General features: G+C 40.1%; 1 protein-coding gene across 1 annotated transcript; it reads right to left on the bottom strand.

Moving 5' to 3' along the window:
* Positions 1-4,672: 4,672 nt before the first annotated feature.
* Positions 4,673-13,879, bottom strand: LOC134444864 (ubiquitin-conjugating enzyme E2 D2-like; the record flags this gene model as incomplete). Its single annotated transcript, XM_063194042.1, has 4 exons — positions 4,673-5,103; positions 5,256-5,349; positions 6,276-6,381; positions 13,802-13,879. Coding segments are annotated over 4 exons (324 nt in total), but the record flags the coding sequence as incomplete, so codon positions are not given.
* Positions 13,880-13,886: the final 7 nt, after the last annotated feature.

Genomic DNA, 13,886 nt, shown 5'->3' with positions numbered 1-13,886 from the left:
TTTGTAATTTTTAAATAGTAAAAAGTAATACTTTTACTTGTACCCAGGTACTTTACTCAATTACACTGGAACCAGGTCTGAGTACTGAGCAACATTATATTGATAGGCCTACTAAATGACTATAATAGAATAATCTGCCAACGTTGCACAGGATTGCACATAGCATTTTCAACCCATCTTGGATGAATGTGTTGATTGATGGCTAGTGCCATGCAAGAGATAGAGGTGACAGAGTACAATATTCAAGAAAAAGACACACTGAATTCAAGAGGAAAGCTTATTAAAGATAACTAAATGCTACTCTATGCACAAGGCTCCATTTCATTATCGAAACTCCCGTCCTTGCTTTGTGCTACTGCACAGCACTGTGTTTGTTTTTGTATCAGTATGTTATTGTTTTTTGTACTGAACACACACACGTAAGCAGTTTTACTCTGTGTGTGTGTGTGTGTGTGTGTGTGTATGATTATTGTCAATGTCTTATAATCTCGGCCAAGGAGGTTATGTTTTCAGTTGCGTTGGTTTTTCTGTTTTGTTTTTGTTTGTCTGTCTGTCTGTCAGCAGGATAACTCAACGGATGTGGATGAAACTTAGCGGACTTGTTGGAAATGACAAAAGGAACAAGCAATTAAATCACGTCCGGAACTAGGAATTTTTCAAAGATTCTTCACCATTGCGGGATAGGACAGATTTTGATAATCCAGTTTCTAACTCCACAAAAAGAGGCAAGAAAGACTTGAAAAAAAAATAGGGTGTAACATAGACTGACCAAGTACTGTGTCACCTGATCTGAACCCAAACAAACATAAAAGATAAGTTAAGCACTACCCTCCATCCAGCATCTAAAACAGTGTTTCTGGGGGGATCGGAAGCATCCAGACCCTCCGAAGGGGGAAATGATGGGAAAAGATTAAGAACCACATCTAAAAGATGCTGAAATATGGAAAAAAGATTGATACCACCAAATGGTTGTGAAGAGTTATGGAGGCCATTCTTTTAACTTAATATTTGGACCCTGCCGTGGCCTAACGGTAGGGCACTGGGTTGCTACATCCGGCGACCGGGATCATTTGCCAATCCTTCTCTGTCTCTCTCCCCACTCATTTCCAGACTCTTCTCCACTGTCCCGTCAAAATAAAGACAAAAAAGGATATACATAAAAAGAACAAAATATTTGAATAAACGTTATTTATTGATTTTTTTGGGTTTTTTTTCAAATGGGTGCACATTACCCAGAGCACTCTACATTACAGCACAATTGTCCTGAGTGAAACTGGTCTTCAAATGCTTTGACACAGTTTGGAAACCACTGGTAAGTGACCAAGGCCACTTACTGCATCTTCTGCTGTGGCTGAAAGTCTGCCAAGGTTTCCAAATGAAGGCATGAACTTACGGTAATCCCCTTCTAGGCGCCTCCGTAGTGCCTTTCTACACTGTCATGACGTATCTGGCTTGCTCCAACCGTATCTCACTCATTTCGTGAAGTATTCACGAAAAAAATAGATTAATTTTTGTGGTGCATTCACGTTATTGCCCGCTTTTCGTAAAGTCTTCACGTAAATAATAGATTCATTTTCACGCTGCCTATTCACTTGAATTGCCCGACTGTTGCCTAGCGACCCACTAGTTTGATGCCCTTTCGGTAGCCTACCGTCACATGGTAATCAAACATTTCAAACAAGCAATTTAGGGTTAGGTTTAGGGTCAAGGTTAGGGTTAAGGTTATGGTTAGGGTTAGGTTTAGGGTTAAGGTTAGGGTTAGGTTTAGGTTTAGGGGACATAAGGCGTAAGTACCGAAAGGGCGTCGAATTAGTGAGTCCCGAGTGTATCAGCAGTGTTCTGTCAGCACCCCCTCCCCGCCCCTGCAGACGTTTGGATAACCATAGCAGCAGTTGGTCAATTCAAGTGAATAGGCAGCGTGAAAATTAATCTATTATTTTCGTGAAGACTTTACGAAAGGCGGGCAATAACGTGAATGCACCACGAAAATGAATCTATTATTTTCGTGAAGACTTTACGAAAGGCGGGAGATAGGGCTCCTGGGGCTAGCTACAATGGCTGAAGTTTATTATGACACTTAAAGCAATAGCTCCTGTTGATACTGTAGATTTGAGCCAACAACCCTCTTTCACCATGTTGCTAAATGGGCTACTAGGCTAGTGCTACAATGACAATTTATGATTAAACATGTTTGATTTTTTTTATGAAAAGTGCACAGCAATACTAATACTAACAAGTCTTAAAAGCACTTAAAACCCCACTTTTTGTAGTGCTTCAAATCGATTAGTCATTCTTCACCAGTTTATATGAAATATTGGACAGCTTTTTTTTTTTAATCATCTTTAAATGCCAATTCTTTGTGTTGCCAGAGATGTCCTAACGCAACCATCCTTCTTCTCAAGGACTAAAATGACAGCAGATGCACACCAAGTGGCAACACATGTTTAGACAGGTTTATGATGATGCTTACATGCATAGACACTGGGTCTCCCAGAAGTATTTTCTTCTGCTCCTGTGGTGGCTCTTAACTTGATTCATTTCCAAACACTAGGGCTCATTAAGACGTACACATACCTATAGGCTTGTCCTAATAGGGAAAGAAAAGCAGAGAGGGGGGGGAGAGAGAGAGAGAGAGAGAGAGAGAGAGAGAGAGAGAGAGAGAGAGAGAGAGAGAGAGAGAGAGAGAGACAGGCACAGGGAAACACAAAGATAGATAGATACTGTAGATAGATAGATAGATAGAAAGATAGATGGATAGATAGATAGATAGAGAGAGAGAGAGAGAGAGAGAGAGAGAGAGAGAGAGAGAGAGAGAGAGAGAGAGAGAGGCACAGACAGACAGATAGATAGACAGACAGATAGATAGATAGATAGATAGATAGAAAAAAAGAGAGAGAGAGAGAGAGAGAGAGAGAGAGAGAGAGAGAGAGAGAGAGAGAAGCTGTTTCTTCAGTGTGAGTTATGTGTTCAAGTGCCTTAAGTGACCTTTGTGCTGACTGTCAGCATCCATGTGTCTTCAAACTCAATGGGTTTTCCATGCAAGGGCAAGCTCACAGCTGCGGTCATTACCAGTGCTCTGAATTAACACCGGCCAAATGGACAAATGCTGGTGAAATTTCAGTTTGGCTGGTAGAAAAGACCAACTTACTGGCCACTTTGACCCATTAGTGAATGTGTGTTTGGCTAGCAAACTTGCCTTACTACTCACTTTTGCTGGAGATTAAAGAGATAAAAGTTAATTTTGAGCCCTGGTCATTACAACATAATACCACAACCAGCTCTCACCAGATTTGCAAAGACGCTATTCTGGGGCTAAACGAAGCTTAAATGAATGAATAAATAAATAAAATCACCATGAATCTTGAATGCAGCTATAAAAACTATATATACACCTACGTGTCAGTATATATACATGCTCACCGGCCACTTTATTAGGAACACCTCTCTAGTACTGGGTTGGACCCCGTTTTGCCTTCACAGCCTTAACTGCCTGCAACAATACTCGACTGTGCCATTCCAATAAAGATAAATTGGTACTGATTGGCCCAAATTGTGCTTAAAAACATCCTTATGCTGTTTTAAACATTGATGGAAGACAGGGTCGATCCATGTTTTCATGTTGTTGACGCCAAAATTCCAACCATTTCACCGGAGTGTTGCAGTAGGCTCATCAGACCAATATTTTTCCGATCCTCATTTTCCTGGTCTTAGCTGATATGACAGGAGTGGCACCAAATGTGGTTTCCTGCTGCTGTAGACCATTTGCCTCAAGATATGATGTGCTGTGTAATCAGAGATTCTCTTATTCATACCTTGGTTGTAATGAGCGGTTATTTGACTTAATGTTGCCTTTGTATCAGCACACACCAGTATGGCCATTCTCCTATGACCTCTGCCATCAACAAGGCATTTTTGCACACAGAAACGCTGCTCCCTGTATATTATGTCTTTTTTGGACCATTTTTTTTGTAAAACCTAGAGATGGTTGTGTGTCAATATCCCAGTAGATCAGTATTTTCTGAAATACTCAAACCAAGCCCTTCTCGTACCAACACCCATGCCATGTTCAAAGTCATTTAACCAACCTTTCTTCCCCATTATGATGCTCGGTTTGAACTGCATCAGATCACATCGACCATGTCTACATACATGCATACAGTAAATGCATTGATTTGCCACCATGTGATTTGCTGCGACTTACCACCAGAAATTTGCCTCAATGAACAGTTGTAAAGGTGCACCTATTATGGATAAGGAGTTTCACCGTCATCTCAGCAATCAATGTGCAAGTCATGTCTCCAAATTCGTCTCCTTTCCTCTGTCCATATTGTCGACTTGGACCTTGAACATTCAAACGTTTCATTCAAAAACATCACTTGTCCTTGCGTGTCACAAAGCTTTTTTTTTCCTCTTCCAGATACCTGTACATCTTCACATGTTTAGCTTGAATGTTAAATGACTGCAATATGAAACTGAATTTACCCAGTTGACTAAGAGGACAGAAGAAAGGAGAAATGACATGCACTCTTGTTTTGGGTCAGCATGAGTTGAGTAATGCCCTTCATGCCCTAGGATACTGTCTCAGTGCTGCCCTCTAGGAAAAACATAAAACATTGCAGGCGATAGTGTGCTGTTTAACGTTTGCAAATGAGTACTCCATAAAAACAATAAATCCATTTCCCAACACCTTCAAGCTTTTAATGCAAATAGATACAGTATAGCTTTGTAAACTATACATTTTTACAAAAAAAAAGAAAACCAAATAAAAAGTACCTAAAATTATGAGGAATAAGTATCCGTTTTCCTCTACCTGATGGCTCAAATCAGCAGTTCAAAATAAAAGTGATCGTTAGTGTTAAAAAAAAAGAAAAAGAAAATTAAGGATACAGATGCTCACGCATACTGCAATTTATGAATGTATATATTGATATATATATATAAAAAAACACTTTTTGCTTCAGCATTTACTTCGAATGTGTACAGTACTTTGGGATTTTGGAATGGGTCAATCCTGGATGAGTTGAGTGCAATCCTCTTAACCTATGGCAATTTTTTTTTTACATGGCGTACTTCGAGGTCCATTCTCTTGCTAGTCTGTTGTATCTGGGGATGGAAAAGAGAGAGAAAGAGGGCGCGCGTGAAATTCATAATAACAGAGTAAAGAGGAATGAATGTAGTGAGTGTGTCTGTATCAGTAGTGACTGTGATTGTGTGTATCAGTTTGTTTGGCAGCACAGATGAAGCAGTGTACTCACTTTTCTTTGTCCGTTTTGTAAATCTGTGCAATGTCAGGTACTAAAGGGTCGTCTGGGTTGGGGTCACATAAGAGGGAACATATGGACAATAGAACTGAAAGGGAGAAAAAAGGAAATCCGGGTCAACTTTTTTTTTCTGCAAATGATCTTGTTGCTTCACTTATACTTACAGACATGTGTGGATCGCCTTCAATGAAAATCCTTCAATGTAATATTTCACCATCTTAAAGTGATACTATCCCATTTTTGGAAATAAGCTTATTTTACACCTCCCCTTGAGTTTAATAATAGGGTTTTACCATTCTCCTGTACTTTCAACCGCTCTCGGGGTATGGCTGTGCAAATTTTACCTCCATGCTAGCAGTTGAAATTGAGTCCTATGAGACCAACTCGCGGCTAACTGGACTCATAGGACTCAATGTTAACTGTGAGCTTGGAGGTAAAATTTGCACCATCATAACTAGAAAACGGTTGAAAGTACAGGAGAACGGTAAAACCCTATTATTTAACTCAAGAGAAGGAGTAAAATAAGCTTATTTCCAAAAATATGACTATCACTTTAAGCTGAAATTAACTAATTATTCAATGAGTGCGTTTACATGCAGTTCAGTATCCCGAATATGAGGCATATCCTGGTTATGATCATATTCGGGATAAGGTGTTTATATGCGCACCGAACGTTATATCCCAGTCTACATTCTTGGCCATTATAGAATTCTCTTCAAATGCGTGTAGCCTGGATACCAGCAACAGCGTTCCATGGGAAGCCCCTGTATTCGGGATAAGGTGTATACATGCGTCAGTATCCCGGCTTCTTTCGGAAAACTCCACCTAGCATATCCCGATTTCTCAGTATCCCGAATAAGGGCTTATTCGGGATACTGAAGTGTTTATATGCGCAAACGCAAATTCAGGATACTTAATATCCCGATCATATCCGGGATACTGAACTGCATGTATACGCACTCAATGATGCTTGTGTACATTGGCAATTATTGTGTAGTCCTGTTATGCACGTACCTTTGGATACAGTGAGGGCAGGGGACCATTGCGATCTCAGGATGTCCAGACATATGCTGCCATTGCTGTTTATGTTGGGGTGGTATATTTTGGTCGTGAAGCCTACCTGTTGGGAGAACAGGTGAAGAGGACATTGGCAGAGGACGTTAAATGTAATTGGCTACATGTAATAATAATGATAATCTAAGAAAAACAGGCCATCTAACGAGGTTACGTTTAACTGCATATGCAAACAAATGCATTCACACAAAGGGAATTGCAAAACCTAAGGCCCGGGGTACGCTTGCTGTGCGGCTACACTTTTTGTTTTAATTTCTCTCTTATTTGACTAAAGTACGGTGGTCACATTGAGGCCGTTGCCTGTTGCCGTGTACAGACCAAGAGCGAACGGAGCGAACGAAGCGACGGAAGTCATTATTTCTCTATGGAGGGCACGCGACCTGCGCTACCAAAGCGAATTCGCCAGGAGCGAAGCTTCTTGCGCTACCAGAGCGAATTTTGAAGATTAAACTACTAACCCCAACTCCGATGAAGTTGGGACGTTTGGTAAACAGTGAATAAAATCAAAATGCTATCATTTTCAAAACATTCAATCTATTCATTAGATGCAGAATAGTGAAAAGACAACATATTAAGTGTTAAAACCGAGAAAAAATATTGTTTTGGGGGACATATGTACTCATTTCTAATTTCAGAAATCCAACACGTCTCAAAAGAGTTGGGACGGGGACAATAAATGGCAGCAAATGTCGAGGAAGACTAAAAACAAAACAAAAGACAACACTTAACAGTTAAATACATTAACCGATGAGATGATTTTATATAAAAAAACAGTGTTAATTCCTATCTTGGACATGATTTCACCAGCTTAAATGGTGGGTGTATTCCTTGTCATGTTTTGCAATGTTTTCCTTTCTGTAGTGCTTACAGTGTGACAGGTCTTGACCAAAAACCCACCATTTTATCACATGCTGGTCCTTATGATGGAGCCAAACTGTTAAAAAATAGTAGAGAATGCAATTTGACCTTACTATGTGGCAGTAATCGAAGATCTCCCTTCAAAATATAATGCATGAGTGGCTTTTCATGCTGTTTAAAACCCATTTATACCATTCAGCACTGTATTTAACTCTACAGATGAGTGAGAACATCTTAACCAATGCACTACTGCATCCGCATGCCATCATGGAGGCTGACTTTTGAAGCTAGCACTAACACAAGTTGGATGGTCCATTTTCACTGTAGCACAGGATGTGCAATGCTCTATTATTGTCAAAAAGAATGGACTTCTACAACTTCTGCTGACTTCTGTAAGCAAAGGACAGTTTCCCATGTCTTCTGGGTCTATTTCAAGTGAGCTCAGGTGCTTAGGAGAATGTTAAACCCCTGTGTCATTTTCATGCATTAAGCATTCTTAATATGGTCAATTTTCAATAGGCTCTAGCACTCCAGGAATTAGAGTGAGACTATAGCCAATATATATTTCATGATGTCATGAACCTATACAATGATTTTATTAACAAAAATATGTCTTATATACACTCAATCGTGGTAAATCAAAGGGAATTCAAAAATGTATGTAATAACTATGGTAATTATTCCCTTTGCATCTTTAATTCTGAGTGACTCAGCCTCTCTGTGATGATCTTATACCTGGACACCTATATTGTCCGTCTTAAGTTACAATTCATTTTGAAATGTTCTTCTTTGTTGTTTTATCTTATTTGGATGTTTACTAAATTTCACTGATCCCCGTCCCAACTCTTTTGAGACGTGTTGGATTTATCAAATTAGAAATGAGTACATATGTCCCCCAAACAATATTTTTTCTCGGTTTTAACACTTAATATGTTGTCTTTTCACTATTCTCCATCTAATGAATAGATTGAATGTTTTTGAAAATGATAGCATTTTGATTTTATTCACTGTTTACCAAACGTCCCAACTTCATCGGAGTTGGGGTTTGTAAATCTAATCGCAGACGAATTCGCTCTGACGCTGTTCGGCGACAACCAATCGGAACGTTCATATCTCCGAATGTCCCAGGCTGTCAAGCCAGAGCCGTTATGTGATTAGCTGCATAAAACATGTCAATGCTGCGTCTCGAGCGAATACAGCGTATTCAAGGCGAAACTTCTTCTGCTACCCACGCTACCAGGCAGCGTAGTTCGCTCTTGGTCTGGACACGGCATTAGTGAGCCCTAGCCAAGACAGCAGCAAAAGGCAAACTGCAAAAGGCAAACTGCATACCAGCACCATGCTATCGCGACTTTGCGTTTTCGAGATTAAATTGCTTAAACACATGGCTGTCAAGGACATGCAGATCCAACGGTATCAGCTTTGTTGACAATTTCGACCGTTTCTGGAGACGCACTGTACTTTTCAAAAAAAACAGTGCAGAACTGAGTTGGACCGGCGCCAAAGTGCTGACAGACCAGTTGGTTTACAGCATTGAGACCTTGGGCGCTGATAAGCGGCCTGTATCTGTATCCACTCAGACACAGGGGCATTTCAACAAGCCCTCTGTGCCTGTAAGTGTGCAAACTGAGCCACAGACTGGCGAAAGCACACACACAGATGACGTAGCCAAGTCCCTCTCTGCTCAAGTGGAAAACAACGGAACACACAGAACTCGCCACAAACTGAACCAGCTTTCGGAACAGCTGGAAGATCTGTCACAGAAACTGGCAGCAAGCCGCTCGCCGGAGATCAAGTGTTCACCTCCTTGTCGGACTGGCAAAATGCCATTGGCATCACCAATTCCACCTCCCAGGTCTGCCAAAAAGCGACTGTCCACACAGGAAATAGGAAATGTGGTTTCCTCAAAACCAAACTCACCCCCCAGATGTGGCGAAACGCAGCCACCAGCAAGCCCTGGCAACGGCGACAAAATGCAATCACCAATGGAATCACAACCTTCCCGGAACGACGAAACACCATCTTCATCTCCCAGACTGAGATTTTCCAGAAAAACTATGGCGAGACTACTCCCCTATGCCAGAATCTACCTTTTCTACCCCCAGACATTCCTACCAAGCCTCCTATGCGGATATTTTCTCGTCAACCTCATTCTACCCCAAAATCTAAAAGGATACTTCCATCCATGACTGCACCCAAAAAAGGCAAGGCCCCACAACCACCTGTCTGTGCTCTGGAGTACAGTAGTATCAGTGAGGATGACATGGTTGAAAGCACAGTCTGATATCAACTGGGTCCCTACCCACATAGTAACAGTTGTTTTGAAAATAAGCAGATAAGGGGACCCGTGGACAATCTTATTCCAGTTCTAACAACAAAACGAGGTCTCTTGAGGACACGCATACATTCCCCAAGACGGCAAGCATGGGAAATCTCAGACTTGTCCCAAAAAAACTCACTACCACAGTGGAAATGCCTCCAATGCTCAATGCTAAATTAGCTTTACAGAATAGTAGATCTCTAAGGAACAAGCCTTTTGTTGGTCAATGAGTTTAGCTGTACCCACAACCTTGATTTTTTATTTTTTAACTGAAACATGGCTGGAAAAATCCACTAGCTCTATCACACTTATAGAAGCAACTCCGTCACACTTTAATTTCATTAGTACAGAAAGGCAGGAATAAAGAGGGAGGGGGGATAGCAATTATTTTCAAGGCACTGTTTCAATGTCAAAAGACATCACTAGGTTAATTTTCATCTTTTGAATACTTAGCTGCAGTTCTAAAATGTTCTTCTGACATACTGTTATTGACTATTTACAGACCTCCAAGACTTTCTGCACCACTCTTCTTAGAGGAATTTGGTGAGCTGTTGGTCGAATGTTTGTGTGAACTATGATAGCTTGTTTATAGCAGGCGATTTTAATTTTCACGTGGACGACTTAGAGAATGTCTATGCTAAGGAATTTTTCTAAGTCTTATTGACATTTTTAGCCTCACACAGCATGTAACAGGACCAACACACAACCAAGGTCACACTTTAGACCTAATAATAACAAAAGGCCTTAATGCTTGTGCTAGTGTCAAAGACTATGGCTTTTCTGACCATTACTGCATTTTTTTCTGATGTTTCTATGTACCCTCATGTTCAAAAGGGAATCTGTTACAGTCAAAAAACGTATAATCAACTGTGAGACAGCCTCACTCTTTCAGCAGAGCACTTTCAGAGATCCAAAGTCAAACCTCAGAGAGTGCAGATGATCTCATGGTTAATTTTAATTCAAGGATGACCCGTATTATGGATGTTATTGCCCCGAAAAAAACAAAACAGTGGGACGTGAAAAAGCACCTTGGAGAAAGAATCCCACAGTTATATTGCTAAAGCAAGAATGCAGGAGGGCTGAAAGACAGTGGCGTAAATCCAAACTTGAAGTCCACTACCAAATCTATAAACACACACTCTCGAAATACAACCAAGAAATTTCTAAAGCTAGACAATCTTTTTTCTCTGACATAATTAACAGAGATATTAATAATGCACGTGTCCTGTTTGGCAACTGTGGAAAAGCTAGCAAGGCCCCCAAATCTAATGCCCTCTGAGTTCCTCTCAGTCAGCAAATGCAATGAGTTCGCATCCTTTTTCAAAGGAAAGATTGAAAAAATACGTGCAAACATACTCACACATGTGCAACCGACCCAAGATTCAGACCAGCTTGCTATGGTGAAGTTAAAATCCTAACCTCATGAGAAATTTTCATTTAGTTGATGTGGACATTCTTAATAGAACGGTACCAAAGTCTTAGCTCCTCTACATCTGACTTAGATATTTTACCAACAGCCTTCTTCAAATCCATCTTAAATCTAATATCATCAGATGTACTTCAGATCATCAACACCTCACTACAAACAGGCATATTCCCAGGCTGTCTGAAAGAAAGCAGTTGTGAAAACCTTTACTGAAAAAGAACAACCTGGAGGCACTGGTACTAAACAACTATAGGCCCATATCCAATCTACCATTCATGGGTAAAATAATAGAGAAAATTGTTTTTAACCAATTAACTGCTTTTCTAATCTCTAATAGCTATTTTGATAAGTTTCAATCAGGTTTCCGTGCCTACCACAGCACTGAAACAGCTCTTATTAAAGTTATGAATGACATAAGATTGAATTCTGATGCTGGCAAATCATCCGTCTTGGTACTTCTTGATTTGAGTGCTGCTTTCGATACAGTTAATCATTCTATACTACTACATAGACTGGAACACTGGGTTGGCTTTACGGGCATAGTGATCGACTGGTTCAAATCGTACTTACAACAAAGTAGTTTTTTTGTCGCCATTGGAAGACATACTTCATCACCAATGTCCTCTGGATTGTGGGGTCCCCCAGGGCTNCATTCTGGGACCACTACTGTTCAATCTGTATATGTTGCCACTGGGACACATTATCGAGAATAACTCCATTAAATTACCATAGCTATGCGGATGATACCCAGGCTCTACTTATCTTATGTCCCCAAATGACTATACCCCCCTTGAATCACTCTATCATTGCATGGACCAAATTAACAAATGGATGTCTCACAAATTTCCTCCAGCTGAACACAGATAAAACTGAAGTAATTATATTTGGGAAAAGAGAGGAGAGGACAAAAGATTGCTACTATCCTTGAAACGAAGGGACTGAAAGCAAGGGAAACAGTTAAAAATCTTGGGGTCCTCATTGACAGTGACCTAAACTTCAACAGTCACATGAAAGCTATTACTAAGTCTGCATTTTATCACATAAAAAAACGTCTCTAAATTTAGGGGCCTGATGTCTAAACATGATCTGGAGAAGCTAATACATGCCTTTATTTCTAGTAAAGTTGATTACTGTAACAGTCTTTTTACTGGCCTCCCCAATAAAACCATTAAACAGCTTCAACTTGTACAAAACGCAGCTGCAAGGGTTCTTACAAAGACAAGGAAGTTCGACCACATTACTCCAATTTTAAGATCGCTGCATTGGCTCCCAGTAAGCTACAGAATTGATTTTAAGGCTATGCTACTTGTGTTTAAATCACTAAATGGAATGGGACCCAAATATCTACTGGATATGTTTCAGCTGTATGCACCAACTAGGTCACTAAGGTCAACGGAGAAGAATTTGCTGGTGATTCCAAAAGTCAAAACAAAGTGTGGAGAGGCAGCCTTTAGCTTCTATGCTTCAAAGCTTTGGAACCAGCTTCCAGATGACATAAAAAATGCACCCACTATTGATAGCCTTTTTAAATCTAGACTCAAGACAAAGCTGTTCTCAGATGCTTTCCCCTAGCTTAAATTACTTATTCTTATTTTTATTATTTTTTATTTAATTTGTTTCATTTTATTTTATTTTATTATTATTTTTACCTTATGTTTTATCTTAATGTTTTTAAATGCTTTTTGACTCTAATTCATTTCCTTCTTTCTTCCCTGTTTCCTTTCATTTACATTTGTTAACTTTGTGAAGCACATTGAGTTGCACCTGTGTATGAAATGCGCTATATAAATAAACTTGCCTTGCCTTGCCTTACATGTGACTAGGGATGCCCCGATACACAGTTTTTTCACTTACGATCCGATCCCGACATCTAAATTTGAATATCCGATCCGATACCAAAACCACATATATGCATGGGTTTCAACTTGAGGAAGGCCCAAGTAGACTATTTGGAAGAACAGGAAACCAATTAATAAGTAAAAAGTAACAAGTAAAAAACTAACAATCCCATCCTGAAAACTAATATGCAAGTGTTATGATTTTAAATTAACATTACACCTGGCTCAAAGTCAGTATCGGGAACTTTGGGAAAATTCTGATCCGATCTCTAAATTATGTTGAAATCTGAACCAGATACTGATAACCCATCCCGACATGGGACAGACAAACATGCAGACAAGAACAGACATCTCACAAAGACAGCAAATCCACAAAAGGCAAGGCATGAACTATTCAAACGTAAAAACTTGCAGGACATAACCATGCAGACTTAAAAATATGTGGGATGTAACCAAGACATGCAAGCAAGACAAGCCGAGCTCAGAGAAATGGCAACCGTGCGCAAACAAGTGCACACACTTGTTGAAGAGCTGTCAGAGCACTATGTATGCACGACACTGAGGTAGCATGTACAGTACAGGGCTCTCATTAATATTTCCCACCATTGTTCGACTACCAAGACCTCAACATGGAAGTTCAAAGATCGGCTTATGTTGACATACACCTTGTGCACGTGTTTGCATGCCTGCGGTCAGCCTGTCAGGTGTCCTACTGTGCACAAATTTGACATGAAATACGCATGGCAAAGCGTCTACGCTCTATTTGAAAGACGTTGACCATTTTGCTGTTTTTCTTTAATAGACGACAAAACTTTGTGTATTAGGTAAACCTAAACACTGTGTAATAAAGAAAAACAGCTAAATGGTAGCCAGTTGAGGTGTTTGAACAAAAATACAAATTTAAAGCATTTGTGCATGAAAAGTGCACTTTTCACTACTTGAAAAGAGACTCACTTTTCACTACTTGCTTTGCATGATTTACAAACAGTTACTTCAGTTATTACCCAGGCTCGGCCGTGCCTACCTTTGGAGGCTTGAAGGGATAGTCTGTAGGGAAATGGATTGTGAGGAAGAATACACCACCCTGGTATGGACTGTCACTCTGAAAA

Source organism: Engraulis encrasicolus, unplaced genomic scaffold (genome assembly GCF_034702125.1).
Source record: "Engraulis encrasicolus isolate BLACKSEA-1 unplaced genomic scaffold, IST_EnEncr_1.0 scaffold_795_np1212, whole genome shotgun sequence".
Taxonomy (NCBI): domain Eukaryota; kingdom Metazoa; phylum Chordata; class Actinopteri; order Clupeiformes; family Engraulidae; genus Engraulis; species Engraulis encrasicolus.
Note: the sequence above shows the minus strand (reverse complement) of the source record. Positions and strands in the feature narration are given on the sequence as shown.